The sequence below is a fragment of the Oreochromis niloticus genome, linkage group LG16, assembly GCF_001858045.2.
Source record: "Oreochromis niloticus isolate F11D_XX linkage group LG16, O_niloticus_UMD_NMBU, whole genome shotgun sequence".
Taxonomy (NCBI): domain Eukaryota; kingdom Metazoa; phylum Chordata; class Actinopteri; order Cichliformes; family Cichlidae; genus Oreochromis; species Oreochromis niloticus.
Genome location: NC_031987.2, coordinates 6,410,541 through 6,428,591, shown reverse-complemented (window position 1 = coordinate 6,428,591; position 18,051 = coordinate 6,410,541). Strand labels below are relative to the sequence as shown.

General features: G+C 40.5%; 1 protein-coding gene across 20 annotated transcripts in view; it reads left to right on the top strand.

Moving 5' to 3' along the window:
* tns1b (tensin 1b) overlaps positions 1 to 18,051 on the top strand; it is a 190,807-nt gene that overhangs the window by 147,927 nt on the left and 24,829 nt on the right. For 16 of the 20 annotated variants that reach the window (XM_025903831.1, XM_025903848.1, XM_025903842.1 and 13 more), the window contains 7 exons: positions 152 to 235; positions 826 to 938; positions 1,019 to 1,079; positions 2,278 to 2,353; positions 5,588 to 5,717; positions 5,932 to 5,997; positions 6,783 to 6,914. In XM_025903831.1, coding sequence (XP_025759616.1) covers positions 152 to 235; positions 826 to 938; positions 1,019 to 1,079; positions 2,278 to 2,353; positions 5,588 to 5,717; positions 5,932 to 5,997; positions 6,783 to 6,914 — 662 coding nt within the window. The remainder of the gene's footprint in view (positions 1 to 151; positions 236 to 825; positions 939 to 1,018; positions 1,080 to 2,277; positions 2,354 to 5,587; positions 5,718 to 5,931; positions 5,998 to 6,782; positions 6,915 to 18,051) is intronic. The other 4 variants (XM_025903849.1, XM_025903835.1, XM_025903833.1 and 1 more) reach the window with 3 other exon arrangements.

Below are 18,051 nucleotides of genomic sequence, written 5' to 3'. Positions count from 1 at the left end.
CCTGGCCTTTCTTGGGTGCCCTTTTTTTCCTGAGAGCTTTTTATATCAAAGGAATTCCCAGTTAAATAAAGTATAAAAAAACATTCCGGAAATACTGAAATGGAAATGGACTAGAAAATGTTTTCTAACGAAACTTTATTTTGAAATGCAGCGCCGACCAGGCTCTGGACAGGTTTGCCATGAAACGCTTCTATGAAGACAAAGTGCTTCCTGTGGGTCAGCCATCTCAGAAAAGGTCAGTCTTCCCTCCAATGTTGTTTCAAGTTTGACCCCTGAGTGAACTCTCTCGCTTGTGTCAATTCACTAAATGTTTAAAGCTGCATTAATTGATTTTAATGGCCTCCGGGGGACAGTAGAAGGAACCGTAAACAAAGTGGGAACTTTCAAGAATCGTTTGCACGTGTAGACATTCATCAGTCAACGTTAAGATTCATTTGGAGTCACATTTCTGCCCTGTTATGAATTTTGGTCAGTCTTATTCACCACAAATTTAAAAAAAAAGGCTTTTTAGCTGCTACAAGATGATCTGTGGTGGATTCACAGTTGTGTTCGTTGGGTGGCAGATAACCAAAATCTAAGATTCATAATTGGCTGAACATGCAGAGTTGGGTGGCAATTGTCTTTGGATCTGTGTCAGTAAATATAGTTTGTGATTAGTGCACATTAAACCGTTTGATGCATGCAAGTTTTTTGGCTCCTTTGACATGATTGACAAGCTAAAGGTCAAAGTGAAAGCTTGTGTCTTGGATTACATGTTCATCCTTTAGTGGTCAAACACTGGGCATCACTTTAATCCCTGCCGCTTCTCTCCCTCTGTTCACTCAGGTATGTGGAGTACTTTAGCGGCTTGCTGTCCGGACACATCAAGATCAACAACAAGCCGCTGTTCCTCCATCACGTCATCATGCACGGCATCCCCAACTTTGAGTCCAAGGGAGGCGAGTAGCTCTCACCCACACATATACCACGCATAATTTAGCTTTGAGCCCCTTACTTACATGCATTTTTTGTCTCCCAGGTTGTCGTCCTTTTCTCAAAATCTACCAGGCCATGCAGCCCATCTACACATCTGGGATCTAGTAAGTCTTAAAAAGCACTCACGCTCAACTGCTTTTACAAGATTCCAGGGATAGCGAGCTCGTAATGGCTCAATAATAAAAACGCTGATTTTCCTTTATTGCCTCTCCTCTTACTCCCCCCCTGCCCCCCGATACACACCCACAGCACCCCTCTCTCCAGTTTAGAGTTCTCACTCGGCCCACATTATTGTATTTAGCTAGCCTCCCCAGCTGCAGGTTCTTGTTTCCCCACTTTAGATCCCGTAATCACGTCTAGTGTTATTGGTGACTGGAGAACCAATGAAAGAGGCAGACAGGCATCTGTGTGGACGCCTGCAGGGTTTTCATGCCACAGGACCCTGTTGGTTCCCAGGGCCAGACAGGAAACAATGGATTCTGTGGCTCTCTGTTGTTGCTTTTGGAAAGAGGGGAGTTTAGGAAAAAGGCGGGGAAAGCTGTACTGTCCTCTGAGAGGTGAGGCAGGCACACATTCTGCATTTACACCTTGTTTGGAAACATTATTATTTAGGAAGAAGTTAGTTTCTGTACTTAAATGTGCTTTTTTTTTGTTTTTATAAGTATCTGGACAGTAGGGACAGTGCAGACTTTCAACTTTGATTCAAAGGTTTAGCAAAAAGTATAGAATTAAGGTTGTTTAGGAATAACAACCATTACATCACCTCGTAAAAGGACAGCAACTATGATTTATCGATATATATTCGGACTCTATGATCATCTTGTCTGAAATGGTCATTGGATACAATATTTATTAGTTCAGTTTTAAACTCTTTGTTCTTTTCACTGTTACTGCACTTCTTATTCTAAACAACAAAGCCTGGTGATGGTTGCACAATGACGCTACAATTACTGTGAAATGATCAGTGCAGACACATTTCCATACTCTTTAAAGCTTGGGTGAAATCACATTCCTCTTCACTTTCTCTCACATGCTCCCTTTTGGCACTCTCCTCCTTTTGATCCTTCTTTCCGTACAACACAATCAGGCAGGCACTAATACCCCAAAACACCACGGGCTACGCTCTGGAAGGGCCACTGTTAAAGGGAAAAAAAGGGGGATTGTTGTTGGCACATGGTTTTATCCAGGGAAGTAGCATCAGAAACAAAAGCTGATACAGTGGACTTGCTGTCATGATTTCCACACCAGGAATGATAAAAGCGGGCCTGTCATGTGACATGTTGTGTTTTTATTTCTCTGCAGTAATGTCCAGGGCGACAGCCAGACCAGCATCTGCATCACCATTGAACCTGGCCTCCTTCTGAAGGGGGACATCCTGGTAAGAACAGCCGAGGCATACCCCAGAAGCTAGTGCCGCACAATATAGACTGATAAAAACCCTCAGTAATCTTTCAGCTGTTTGTAAAATTTAAATCATTTGGCTTCCGTGGATTTTACTGCAAAACAAAGGAACCGAATCTCAACATTTTATCACTGGCTAAACTCAAAAGTGTGAAGCCAGTAACACTGAAAGTTTGTTTTAACTCTGCCAGAAGAAAAGGGAAAAATATATGGATACCAAATGACGATAAGGGTAAAATACATGCAGGATATTCAGATTTTTTTATTTCTTTTTTATTGGATAATAATAATGAGGGAATCCTGTGTGTGTTTCCAATTGAACATTGGCTTAATGTACTGAATGCATGTGCTGCAGCAGTTTATAGTAGCCATTTACAGATGAAATGGGGCTGTAAAAACTTGGGGAAAGACAGTTGGACTGAGTCCTGTACCTCGGTTTATAGGCCCTCATTAGCACACAATATGTTGCTGGAAACTATGACGTGAAAAAGGCCGTGTACTTCCTTTCAAACAGCATTTAAGGATACATGAGGTACCGATATAACAGGACATAATCATTTCAAACAAAGCCTCATGTGAGACGTATCCCTGCAACTCTCTCAGGGAGATTCAGGGAATTTTTATGAAATCATTCCTGAAAGATCCTCAGTTTAGCAGCACCTGTGAGAGCCTCTGGTTTTCATGTGCCTGTAGAAGAACTGCACACATCAGCAAAGTTTCTGCTGTCATTCGAACCATAATGTTATCCATGGGATGTCCTCGGGGCTCATAATGTCAGCATGAAGAATTAGAAAGTGAGCACTTAGTTTGTACCCGAGGCTGTTTTGGCCTTCAAAGCTGAACTCATATCTCATCCTTTATTTAACACAGACTAATGGATTCTGCTGAATGCACCGTCAGGCCGAGACACTGCTTGCTGATGCTTGTTATTTTTCAAATAACAGGGAGAATTTGAACTGCTGCCTGAGGGGACATTAGCACAGAGTGCTCCTGCATTTTTAACTGTGATGGTTTTGTATATCTAATTGGTCAGATTAAAGATAATTGCAGAGAAGAACCTCGCATTGGTCAGTTAATTGTTTTAATTATCTTTTTAAAGTTTGCATTTGGGTTTATAATTAAACTTTAAACCTAAAAGACCATAACAAGTTAGGCCATTTCAACATTTTGGGAAAATCTTTAGTGGCTTTCTTGGAGAATGGAGAAGATGGAAGCCACTCTTTAATTTCTGTATCGTAAATGAGCAGCAGATGGTTACATTAACAGAAATTGCATTAGCAAAAAAGTGTCTGCCCTAGTGTAACAAAATCCACCTCTTGGCACTGCTAAAGGTCATTAAATGACATGTACAGCCCTGTGTAAAAGTAAATTTTAACAGGACTAATATCACTACTTCCATCTGAATTAAGAAGGTAAATAACAGCCAGCTGCTGCTAATGAAATACATTTGATTAACTGATCATCAGCCAATATGACCACTTTTTCAAAAGCAGACGTATTGCCAGAACTTTGGTGTTCTGGAGCATGTGTGTTGAAAGCCAAACTCAGCATGTCTGCACAACACCCCTTATACATTCCTCATACTGTCAGCATGGTGGTGGAGGAATGATAATTTGCCTTGTTTTGTAACCACAGGACCTGGACACTTTGCAGTGGCAATCTGAGGCCATCTGTCCGGTGGCCAAAAGTTGACTGAAAATGGGTCATGCAACAGGACAATGATCCCAAGCATAGCAGCAAATCTAAAACAGAATTGCTAAAAGAGAAAAGAATCAGGCAATGCATAAAGTCCAGACCACCTTCATAGAGCTGTGCATAAACAAATGCTTTCAAACAACAATGAACTGAAGTAATGCTGTAAAGAAGAGTTCCTCCACAACCCTGTGAGAGAAGTTATGCAGAAAACCATAACTTCAAGTTATTGCTATTAACAGTGGTTCTGCAAACCTGCAAGGTGTTCACAGGCCTGCAGAGTGTCATGAGGGTACAGGAACAAAACTAAATATTAAAAAACGTTTGCTTTTAGAAAAAGTTTGCTAGTCTCTGAGTACAGAGACTTTTCAGTGCAAATATGACACTTTTGTACAAATGAAAGAAGAAATACAGTCATTATGATAAAAAAAATTGAGTTTTAATATTGATTATTATATATGGCTTTTTTAACCCTCAGAAAGAAGTAAGCTAACCCTCCCTGTTTTTATGCTAGGCTAAGCTAACCATCTCCTGGCACTAGCTGATCCCCTTGCCTCTCTCACTATCAACAAGAAAGCAAATAAGCCAATTTCCCAAAATGTCAAACTCTTCTTTGCACATAAAAAATAACCTTTTCACAAATGAGGGAAGAACAATTTTGGGATGTTTAAAGCCTCTGCCTAAAAATGAAAATTGGTCGAGCCCTAAGGCATGTTAGCATAAAATTAGCAGAATAATATTTTGTAATTAAACTTGGCTCAGTAGCGGTAATGGACCACTCAGCAGGACCTTTACGATATCCCAAAAAGCTGCACAAAACCAGAGGATATTTTACTTTTATTCCTCAGCCCTAAACATTTTGGTTTTATGGTTAACCCCACAGTCAGAAAGTCGAGTCAGTCAGTCCTTTAGCAAAAATCATTAATTTTAGCTGCAGCTGAATTCTTTTTAATTTCTTTGTCTATATGCAATAATCTGTTTGTCAGTTTTATTATTCTTTACATCCACAGTAAGGAATGATTACAGTTCTTTGGTTTCTTTCAGTGAATGTAAAAATGAGGCCTTGGTTTAAAAAAGGCTGCCAGTCAGGAAGCAGCAGGAGGGAGAGAGCCGATTTTCCTCACTGTGGTTTTAACATTACTCTTAAAGCTGCTGTGTTTGGAAAACCAGTTTGGATAATAATGTTTGTGCACGGGCCTTCCATTACAAGGGAAACAGATAAAAAAATAAAATAAAATAAACATAGAGCTACAAAAAAAAAAAAGGGAGTAAACCTGAGCCAGCAGGGAATCAGGCTGCTGTGTCTCTTTGCTTGCACTCAGTTAAAATCCTGTGAATTACATCCTGTGAAACAGTATTTTTCTAATATATAAAAATACTGTTTTATTATAAATTATTAATAAAGAAGCATTACTTTTGCTTGTTTGGTATGATACCCAGTTATGATCTGCTAAAAGAGATTTATGTACATAAACCTTTTTTTTTTTTTTTTTTCTCCCCCCCTTAAATCGCCCTGCAGCTTAAGTGCTACCACAAGCGCTACCGCAGCCCATGCCGAGACGTGATCTTCCGGGTACAATTCCACACCTGCGCTGTTCACGACCTGGGGATTGTCTTTGGGAAAGATGAGCTAGATGAGACATTTAAAGGTAAAAGACTTGAAACTCTGAAATACTACTGACAACAACATTATAATGCTCCTGCAAACAATGAACTTATACCTAGTAATAAGTAAAACCTGAACATCTGAATGGGCGTATGATCTTTAAAAACTGCATGTGTTTGCTAGTGTAACAATGTATGCATCTTTAGATATAAAGAGAAAACTCTCCCTATTTCTTCTTTTTTTTTTTTTTTTTGCAGATGATAGATTTCCAGAATATGGAAAAGTGGAGTTTATTTTCTCCTTTGGACCAGAGAAAATACATGGTAAGGGATCAATGTGTTGGGTCTTATGGCCATACTAAGCATTTTCCATAACCATACTACACTCTTACACATAATTGGCATGACTGAGAAAATGAGCTTACTACTATACGCCCCATACAACAGTGACTCCACTGAACTGTAAATGGAACCATCCATCTGTCTTCTAGTGCTTATCTAATTCAGGGTTGCTTTGGGGCTGGTGCCTATTCCACCTGTCAAAGGATGCAACGTGGGGTACAATTCGGACAGGTTGCCAGACTGTTGTTAGTGCAGCTCAGTTCAGCAGAGTTTTATTTATATTGTCTTAATTTACAAAAACTGTCACCTTGCCTCAAGATGCAGATCCTTCAGTGTTGGAGAGAAAACCCCAACAACGCTATGATCCCTTAGGAACTGTCACTTGGTGACAGTGGGAAGAAAAAGATAGCCCTGGTAACAGGAAGAAACCTCCAGCAGAAACAGGCTCAGCAAAGGGCAACCACCAGATAAACCAGGAGAGAGTTCACCTTTCAGACCAGTCCTTCTTCCATGTGTAGTTTACGGTTTCAAGTAGAAAAGTGAGACAGGATGATAGCATGCAGCAAAAGAATCCAGCCAGGTTTAAAAAAAAAAAAAAAATCTTGTCACTTTAGCGCAAGGGTCTTGAATGTAATCGAATAGGGAAAACAATTATCTCAATATAAATTCTGAATCTCAATTTTTTTCTTGATTCTGATAAAAATAGCTTTTCCCTTTTCCGGATGTAAAGACATTCACATTTTCTGCTCTGCCTCTTTGTACTTCTGGTCAAGGTGTGGACCACCTGGAGAACGGGCCGAGTGTCTCAGTCGACTACAACACCCAAGATCCCCTGATCCGCTGGGACTCCTACGAAAACTTCAATCAGAACTGTGAGGACACCACAGAAGGTGAAAATGGTAGGAATGCTTATCCTTCAACCTTTACCGTGTAGAACTCGGGTGTTACAATGCGTCAGATCCACTGACTCTTTATAGATGTGCCATATGATAGTTTCTCAGTCAGATTTCATTCATGTGAGAGTTATATGATGATTTTCTTACACTAATTTTCTAATTTATTTTTAACTGTGTGGCTGATTAAAGTCATGGAGTAAATCATGTGCCGAACCCACCATATAGATACAGAGGACACATTCAGATCTTTTCCATTCAGACATTTTGCCCTACAAAACTTTGCCCTACAAATACCAAAAATAACCCTAAAATTGCATTATGAAGTTTTTAGGTTGTAAATGTAAATGTTGGATTGTATTTTGAAAGGAAGGAGAGGCATCGCTACCGCCGAATTCATTTGTGGTGAAATTATCACCACAGAGAAACCGAGGCCCCCTTGGGACCGAATTCAACCGCTTTCCAGAGCACAGTGCGAGACATTCCTGAGTTCAGCCACAGGCATGGATAGAAGCTTCCTTTTGAGGGAGCCGTGGTCACTCTGTGACCAAAGTGCTGCTTTCTATGCCACCCAAAAAAGGAAGCAATGTTACGCCCTTAGAAACGGCACCATACGTTAGGAGGGTTTGTCTCTGATTTAACAAACAACAAAAAACCCCAAGAACGCCAAGTCCTTCAAAGAGAGGAGGAACCATCCAGCTTGTTATCTGCTGAGGTCCCAATTAAAGCAGAATGATGTGGAGCAACATATGCTTCCATCCATGTGGTGTCTTTTTCAAAGAAGCCCTTGCATACTTCAGCAAGACAATACCAAATCACTTTCTGCATGTTTTAAATAGCAGGGCTCAACTGTAAGCAATATTATTCCAATGTGGAAGCGTTTAGGAGACATAGGAACTTAACCAGGAAGCGGCAGACCATATAAAGTTATAGATAGGGTCACCACATGCCGAGGAACATCATCGTGTGTAAAAGTCACCAACATTCTGCTGACTCAGAATGTAGGTTAGTAGTTCAAAATCTTCTCTTTCATTAACATCAGCATAAAAACTGTTTCTGGGTGCTTCGTGGCAGCTCCTGTAGGCGTAATGTGTAGGGGGGCGAGAACTTCTGTCCATGTAGTGTGTAACAAAAGCAGGTCCTGGACTGTTGAGCAGCCATAATCCAATCTCAAGCAATAGTAGCAGAGCACTTGGCTTTCAGAACTACAGCACATAGTCTCCACAGTTCTAAAACTCTAACTTAGTGTGGTTAAAAGAAGAAACATGTTGCTGTAATCAAATTCAAAATTACCACATATTTAAAAAATCCTAAAAAAGATCTTTTTGTTTTAACGAACATTTTATACAACATTCCAGCTTTTTTTTTTTTTAAACAAGGTTGCCTTTTTTTTATTAGTCACCCAAATAGTTAAAGGTCAGAGGTCAATTGGCTTCCTTCTATCACTGCTCATAAAGTGTCTACCCAACACTTGGCGGCAGCTTGAAATAGGCCCTGCTAAAATAGAACAGGTGTAAGTGTCCGCTCACTCTGTTTCAGTGAAGGTGTGTGTGTAAATTATCTGTGTGTCCAGACCAGTCCGGTCCAAGCCGTCTGTCTCATCTTGCCTTCTGTCATCTGATGATGATACTGTGGTCAAATCTGAATTAGAATTTAATGAGATCACAGACTCGCGCGCATGATATAAGTAAGCATCTGCACATGTGGAACACACACACACACACACACACACACACACAGTCACAAGTTGTTTTTTTAGCCACTCGAGTTTGAAGTAGTCGATAAGACTTCAAAGGTGATCCCTTAATAGCCTTTTGTGCTGTGACTACTCGGCCAGCACCGTCAGACTGATGCACGGTTTAAAATGGGCTCAGTGTGGAAATAGCATTTAAATTAAAGAAAAAAAATAATTCGCAGACTAGATAGGAAAAAGTGTTTCCAATAAATCAAAGTGTTTCCACTGTTTTTTGGCTTCACACTTGTTGGTGCTGAAAAGGCAATTAACTCCTTTGAAAGAGTGACTTTTAGAGCCGAGGGGAAAAATAGCTCTGGATTTACATCTCCACAAGTCTTAGAAAGAAAAAGAGTTGTTGGGTTTGCACGCTGTCGGGATCACTGCTGGGAAAGCACAAGGCTACTTGCATGAACCCTTAGCTTATTAGGGCACTGCATAAAGCTTCAAATTATAGGGCTGATGTTTTGTTGGGATCAACTTTGGGTAAGTGGTGTCTCTGTGGCTGTTAGTTTCCAAAGATTGATGTTGACTTTTATTATGTTTATTGCATAAAAACACTTTCAGCTGCTCTGGGTTAGTTTTAACTCGGGGATTCTTGTCATGCCTGCACCTTGCATCAGCACAACACGCAACATCCAAAACATCACAACACTTACGCAACTGACTATACACAACTATAACAGTACGTACACTCAAAAGCCCGATTTAGACATGAGTAGTATTACCTGTAGACCTTGAATACTTTGTAATAAAGTCAACGGTCATCTGTGGTCTTACTCCCATGCAAATTCCTGTGCTAGCCTACACCACTGTGACTTCAGTTTTTCCTTCTTTCGTTATTTATTCCCTTAGTTATGCAGTGTTATAGAGGTGTGTGGTAAATGAGAGTTTGGAAAGGACACAGTTTGTGTTGCTACATAGCCTAGTTAAAAAAGTATGGTCAAATATTAGAAAGGCAGTCTCTCATCGGATGATGAGTTTGGACAGCATGCATGTCAATAACTAAGGTACATTTTGCCTTCTTTCAGTGGTTCAGTGCCAATGTGAATGTGCCAATCAAATTTCAGTCATGGTGGGATAAGTTCTGAGTCTCCTGGTTATATTTCTTGAATTATTCTCATTTACAGCCCCATATTTTATTCCTGGAACCTGCTAAAGTGGCTTTGAATAATTCAAATGCACCCTCAGTTTATCTTTGGTCTACAGCAAGCCATTTAAACTCCTCTCCTTTGGATGACACATTCCATTGAGCCAGCTTCCTTTCGATTGGCTGTTCCTTGCAAAACAGAAGGTTTTAACAGCAGATGGGTGGAGCTGCTGTGACCACACTGGGGTTTATCTACTCTCAGGCATTGCTGAGATCCAAGAAAAAGATGAGAAAAACTTTTAATCTTAGACTTTGACCCCTTCATTCAGGTCATCATGAGCTCTCAGCCACAGCTTTGTTTGTGTGGGTGTCTTCGGATGCATCCTGGTGTTCACGATTAGGTAAAATATAGTCAGTGAAGTCAAACAGAGCAACCTACAACAGCCACAAACAGCATTATCCTTACACAAAGCAGTATTAAGTAAACCGGTAGACTGGAGACTGTGCATGTCAGAAGTGACTTTTTTTAGCTGCTCCACAATGATTCATTAGCTCATTCATTAGCTGTCTGGCTACCATATCATGAGTATTGTCCAACCCAGGGAGACTTGATACTTTACTTTTTTTGATTTTTCCTCATTGCTCGAATTCTTTGCGAGCTTGTTGCTCTGCAACTGTCTCGTTACTTCAGGAATCTGTGTGAGGAGCCGATGTACAGCACAGCCTGAACTCTCAGCTTCAGTGAAGGGTGGATTGTATTGTTTATTTATTTTTGTACTGAGAGTCCTTTGCGGTGTGACGGACATTTTGTATTTTTTGTTTACTCTGAAGTACTCGTCTCCTCAGTTGGCCAACCCTGCTACATTTCTGAAATAACCGGAAAGAGAAGGAGGGAGAGATGAGTGATAAGGAGAAAAAGAAATCGTGAGAGATGTATCTAGAGTAAAAACTGCATGAGGCTGAAGAGAGAGATTTTTTACGAGACCGTTAAAAAACAGTTTATTAAGTGAAGTGTTGGATGAAAAGTTAAACAGAGGGATTCCAGTGTGATTAGGGTTTGCCTCAGAAAACCGTTTTGCATATATTCCAGTAGGCTTGTGAACCGCAGTTCAGTCATTTGGTCCAAACTTTGGCCCTTTTAGTCTTCACTTTCTCTCTCCCCGTGTCCTCCGAGGAGTTGGAGGAGTTAAGGGCAGGACTCTTCAGCTCAACTGTGAAGCTCTTTTGTGCACACATTCACAGGAGGAGGAGTGACAGAGAATGTCAGTGTGGGTTTGTGCACGCTGCTGCTCAGCAGAGAGACTTTCTAAGAGTTACACAGTGAATTTGTGTCCGGTGCTTCTTCGATTTCCCTTCACCGTGACGCCTTTTTTCAAGCGTTGATAGCTGTTGAAGAGTTCAGCCGTGAACCTGTGTGCAGTTTGCTCTTCGGGTGACTCCAGAGTGAAACGTTGTTACTAATTCAGCAGTTTGACGTCTCTCACATGTGAGTAATGTGGAAATTTGAAGGGAATCAGAGATTTGATTTTCACAGTTCCTGACGATACTTATTGCCCTCAGGTTATATATTATCCAAACACTTGACCATGTGACCTATTTGTTAATGTTTCTTAGTTCTTCAGCTTCACAAGGAAACTAATGTTTTGATGTTTAATGTTTTACAAATGTTTTTATTCCGCAACAATAGAAAGTTGTGTGTTTTTTGGCTCTCCATTTATGGAATTTATGAATGATTCCTACTGGGAGAAATCATCATGGAACTTAAGAGGGGGTGATGAGCATCCTTGAAACAGATTTTCTCATTCCTCTCTGGTCAGTTACATTGTAGCATTCCCACATCTCAGCAAAACTGTATGACTGCAATAATGTCTCAAGATGAAGGGTGACACTACATGTTTTGCCTGGAGGCTCTGAGACACTATAACAAATTCTAGAAACAAGAGGACTCAAGTGTCCTTGATTTGTCTGCAGAAGCGTGTTTTTCTGATGCTGTAAAGTTGCACTTTATCCAGTGCCCAAATAAGCATTTCCCTGTGTACTTTGTACTTTCTCTGCTGGAGGTTAATGCTTCCTCCTTGATCCCATGCACATTAGTCACAGGGAGAGACCTGTGTTCCCGGACCAACAGCTCGGAGTCCAGCAGAGGTGGATCGTGCCTGCCCTGTGGGCACAGACGATTTGTTAGTAACTTCTTATAGCAATAGAGAGGGCTTTATAGTTAAGTCTGTATTTGTGAGCCACAGACTGGGGCGGGGTGGGATTGGGAGAGTTACATAAGTCTGGTGGAAATGGAAGTTGATGCAACAGCATGATATCACTGCTATGAGACTATGTTTGGGCTCATACGGATGACTGGGATTCAAATGGTGTGTTGGCCAGGTGAGCAGTAAATTAGCCCAGACAGTGACATGCAGCCATTACTTGTTCTAAAAGAATGCAGTTTCTTCTTTTGTTTTGTGGATAAATCAGAAAATAGAAAAGGACACTTCAAATTCCAGTCGCATCTATTTTTTCAGTTTCTCTCAGCTCAAAGAAATACCTAAATATTAAAGGGACATTTCATCGCCAAAACAAATGAACAATTTCCCCCCTCCTTTCCATCCTCCCTCCATCCTACAGTGCCGTTTATCCGTCTAGAATATTTTGTTCTGAATTGTGTAGTTTTAGAGATATTGCTGGTAGTTTTCTCTGCTGTCCCTTGAAATGTAAAAAAGAAACTTTTGTCAACTTTTTTGGATGTCATGTACATCCAGCTACCAAAAGAATCATACAGCAAGCTACCAGCACTGCCCCGCACAGGGGGACACCATTAATGTCTGGCTAAAAAGCCTCTAGTCACAGGCTGGCACACGGTTCCTCCCACAAAGTGTAAAGGTTGACAGGTGTAGTCAGCAGAAAAAAAGTAGTTTCTAAGTGAATCTGTGGATTTTTTTTTTTTTTTGACAAATTGGATGTTTTCTGGTGACTAAATTTGTTTTGAGTTCATTTCTTGTCACTTTGATGACGTAAATTGCCGTTTAGTTCCACTGCACATTAAGAGTACACCATATATTTAAACCAGATATCTGCAGAACTGGATAATTCACACTAAAATGATCAATTGTCCCTTTAATTCAAATACTCAAATATTGGCATCACAATTTTTCTTGCTTTTTTATTCTTTGGAATGACACGTCATATTGCTGAAATCTTAATAATTACCCCTTTATTAATCCTTGAACAGTTCTGGTCCTTCAGCAGCCTTAGATACTTTCTAACATTGTGGTCCATATTTCCACCGGGTTGGATTCCCAAGTTTTCTTTCCTGCAGATGTTCTTATGGAAGCCAGGTTTTTCCAGATGAATTGTATTATAACTAAATGGAAATGAGACTAATGTGTACACATATTTGTAAAGTGCCCTAAATGCGACTGGTCTCAACAGCAGCTGTCCACCTCTTCTCATATCACTTGGCCTGAACACCTGTTTATCTGCCACTTTTTAGCCACTCTAATGACCGTTTCCCTGATGCAAAATAAATAAATAAAATCCAACTTCCTCCATAAAAAATGTGATCTCATTTGAAGCACAGAGACAGTGTCAAGCTGTGCAGAGGTCAAATCTCTGGCCTTTTGTGTTGGCAACAGGCTTCCATGCTATCAATCCCTCAGTCTGGTCCAAGGCTTTGGGCGGATTAGGCTGCTTTGACTCCAAACTTTGCACAGCTCCTATTGCGTAACAGCCAAGACAGAAAAATAAAGGCCTCTCTAGTTAAGACTGCACGGCACACAAAGAGAGAACAAGTGCCTTGTGTTGTAGAGTGTCCCAGTTTGGACACTACAGGGGCACAGGGACAGGGACGTCTGCTAGGTGACAGAGAAAGCATCGTGAACTTAGGGTTTGGTTAAGATTTTTAGAATGGAGTATGTGCACTTGACTTATAAGTCAAGTGCACGCTGAATCCCCATAGGAATACTTCAGCTTATGTACTCTATGGTTATCCTGAGAGAGTGAATGCTGGTTTTCCATAATGTGTGGGAATGAATGACTGGTTTGTTAGTCCGTATGGACACAGATTTAGTCCAGCTGTGGGCCGGACACTCCTGCTCTCTCTCCATTCCCATCTTTACACAGCTGATCTGGCTAAAAGTGCCACAGAAGGGTCAGGACATAATTAATCATGATCACTTTCCATAGACTCTTCTCATAGGGCCCTCTGTCTTTTATCTGCTGTTGAGGTCTTTGCACTGTAAATGGACACACAGTAACACTCTCATCTTGGACATCTTGGTCTCTTGTGGATGTCACATTTGAAATAGCTAACCTATACATAACCTTGTGTCTAGAAGACTCCCCTTGTTCCCCAGTGAACGTCGAATGCCCATTCAGACCTGACATAGGTGATGGAATACCTGCTGCACATTCACAATGGCTCTATGTTCATCTCAAAGCAAACCTTTCTTTTAATCCAGATCAGGAGAAAATAGGCGGAGCAGCACAAAATGTTTTCATCTTGGATGCCACCTTCTTATTTACTGCATTACTTGCCTGGCACACTCTCCTGTGGGTCATGCTTTTCTCTTCTTTTGAGCCATAGAGGTGTAAAAGCACAGGAGATCTCACTTTCATTTCAGTTCCACTGGGATTAATTGGCCTCTCCTCTGCCTTATTATTTGATGCCTAAAGACAAGTCTATTCACAGACTTTTCCTGGTCTTTGTCAGAACACAATATTCTTCACTTTGCTGGGGGAAAAAAGTGTTATATTAACATCAAGGAACTTCCACTCTTCTCATCTGAGTGCTATCAATAGTTTAGGATTCCTGAGGGGCAGATCTTGGCACAATCACTGTCTAGATTCAGTCCCTGATAGCAGTAGCTCAGATTTATGTGTTTTTACCAAAACAAAGCCAGAAAGGGAAGGAGCCAGTGAGGGACTGTGGCTTTGTTGCTGCTGCACTAAAGAATGGTTGTGTAGGTTGCCGACTGGCACGGATAGGAATGGCATCGGGGCGCCGGTGGGGGTGGAGGGCACTTTACAAGACTGTCCTATGTTGGTAATAATTTTAATAAACATGAGCACAAGACAGAGGAGGACACCTTATAATGAGTTGAAACATGAACTTATTATTTATTCCTGCATATACAATTTGTACGTCCCTCACAATTTCCTGTTGTCCCACCGAGATAATTTTGGCCACCCCTATGAAAAAAATTCTGGAGGCGCCTCTGAATAGCGGTAACTACTTCTGCCATCCTGGACAGATGCAGAGAAGTGGCTAGTGACACAACGTGGAGGCCAATATAATGGATTATGATTGTAATTACAGGGTTATTTGTAAATCAAAATCTGTGAAAAAATTGAAAGCTGGTATTTTTGCTGGGTAGTATGCTACAGAAATACCACCAAAATAAAAAAGGTCATGATTTTATGGTAATTTTTTTTTAAATTTAGGTGCCCTGCTTTTTCTCTTCTTGTCTCATGTCTTAAAAAGTAAAGAGCAACAGCAGTCACTTGGGACACTGGAAAATTATACATCACAATAAACTGAGGGGGGTTTTTTTTGGCTGAACGTACTTGAGAGAGTTTAACCCAAAAATAACATCTTATTGACACAGCTCTAATAGCAGGAAGTATCAGTTAGGAGCAAGACCGGTCTCTGTCTGAAGCATTTATGAGGATGTTGACTAAAACAAGAGCCTACAAGAGACACTTTGAGGAAGATCTGCATAAACTATCAAGGCTTTAAGGCAAATATTGCGGTTCTGTCTTTGTAGTAAGTCCAGACCATGGGTATGAAGAGTTAGCTCATCAAAGCTTCTCTTCACCTCTGGAGTAAGATAGCTGCAGCCAGCTCATCAGACGCTCTCCTCATTTGGCCCTCAAGATTTTTCCTTTTGCAGCCCTGCTGCTAACGACCGTTGATGACTTTTCCTGAGACACGGCCTCATCCAGGATGAAACAATGCTCTGCGAAGATGAGCTGTTGGGCTGATTTATAGCTTGTGGCGTGCGTAGGTTGTGGCTGTGCCTTTGGGTTTGTTTTTAGTAGTATTTGTGCTAAATATAGTTACTATGTGTGACCAACATTGGCTACAGGTTACCGCACACCTGGATAGGGTTAGATAAGAGGAATATTTTTTGATGCTAATGTACTTTTTGTTTATCTTTATAGTTTATTTTTGGAATACAAACATTACTACCTGTAATCAGGACGGTGTTTGCCAGTCTGAGGTGATCGATAGGTTTTTCCTGACTACTCTAAAAGACCATCCATTACCGTGCCCTTTGTTTCTCCAACTCGGAGAATCTGCACTTACGCAGATTGATTCACAGTGATCTTTAATGTATATTTAATGAGCTGCAAGGCAAGTGTTCATTTAGCAAGAACAAGTTCCTGTACTTATATTTGATTGGCCACTGTGAGTGTTGTTATTAGCCAAACTGTGCTTACATGTGCATCCAGTCTCTTTATAATAACAATAATAATAATAATAATAACAATAACAATATTTCTTCTATGCTGTTTTGTTTTTGTCCCATGTCAGCTATATTAACTTGTACTGACTCTTTTTAGTCTTCACAAGTCCAATTAATCCACCCTAGGACATCTAAAATCCTCTTGAGCGTAGATCATTTACGAGACCGCAGTATTACTTTAATCTGTGTCCTTGAGCCCAGTCATACAATAAAAGGGGACTTTGTTGCCAAATCAATAGTTAAGCCATTAACTTTGACCAAAAATGGCACCAGGCTATACTTATATACTGTCAAATCGATTCGTCATCGCTTTTTATTAATGCAACCTTTAGGGTCAGAAAACATGGACTCCCCCATCCTGACTGGTTTAGGCAGCAGCGCCCACACACACTTTTTTCCTCTCAAGACGGCCACATGTATGTTTATACTTGTAAGCTTGAGGAGAAACATGCTCTAAGAGGGAAGGTCTACTGCCACAAGGGTCATAGCTCAGAGTTCAGAGATTAGGAGGTCACACAGTTGCACCATCTGGCCCACAGAACCTCAAAATATCTGGCACCACTTTCTAGCTACAAGTCTTCTCAGTTTCCTTTATTCATTTATCTGTTTTTATACGGTACTGTAAAAAATCTTGAGCTCATTTCTTATCAGAAGAAAGTGGAGAAAAAGATGAAGCAATGTACTGAAATGTGCAAACATACATGGGAATACTGTATCTAAGGCAAAAACAGATTTTGTACAGTTCTAACGGGGGTGAAAGTCAATTCTTCTAGTCAACCTGAACTCTCTTAGACAGCTTTCTTGTATTTTCTTTGAGTAGTCTTCAGGAATTCTTCTCAAGGCTTCTTGAAGGACATTTAGAGCTCTTTTTTTTTATGTTGGCCATCTTTTGATCTCAAATTGCTTCAATAATTTTGAGATCTGGGCTCTGGGGAGGCCAGTCCATAACTGATAGTGTTTTGCTGTGTGCCTTCCAATCCAGGAATGCTTTTACTGCATTGGCAATGTGTTTGGAATCATTGTCATTCTGAAAGATGAAACTGTTGCCAAGGCTGTTTTCTTCCTGTTTCCCTTCTTTAAGAATGGCTTCTTCACAGCCACCTTTCCACTGAGACCATTTCTGATGAGGCATCAATGGATTAGCCTATTTCTTAGAAACACAATTTTCAGATACTGTTCATCTGCTTTAGATTTCTTACAGACACACTGCACATCATCCCGAGATGTACCATAATTTTGGCTCTTCCTGAATTACCTTGTCGGTGCAAACATAAAATTTTATACCCTTCAAACTGTGTTATCTTTTCAGCATTTTTCATATATTCAACTACAAAAATGGGAACAATCTCCAAAGAAAAACTGAAAGATCTTCAAAAATCCTGGACAACTATTACTCAAGATCATTTAAAAAATTGCAAGAATGTCTCGCTCCTTGGAAGCAAAACATGAAGAAAAGAGGAGAGGCTCAAGACATTAGCACAATACTATACATCATAGACTCAACTGTATCTCTTGGTGATGGTGTTTTTGTTTTGTTTGGTCTGGTTGTCTGGCTCCTGCTTTTTTCTAAAGCATTACATGATGAAGTGTTTGTCACACTCAGTCTTGTCACTAATGGAGCGGATGTAGTCTAATTGGTCATTCCACACTGGTAACACTTGGTCCAGTCTCTCCTGCTGCGTTATAATTAGTTAAAGCTACGAGGTCTGGATTGCAGATATTCTCCTCAGAGTACCGTGCTTGGGATCACTGAGCAAGTATTTACCTCCTAGGGAGTATGTAAAAACACACCAGCGTGGACACACACAGTGTGGAGTGTCATACGTACACATGCCCTTTCTTAGCAAATGAAGGAACCCTGTC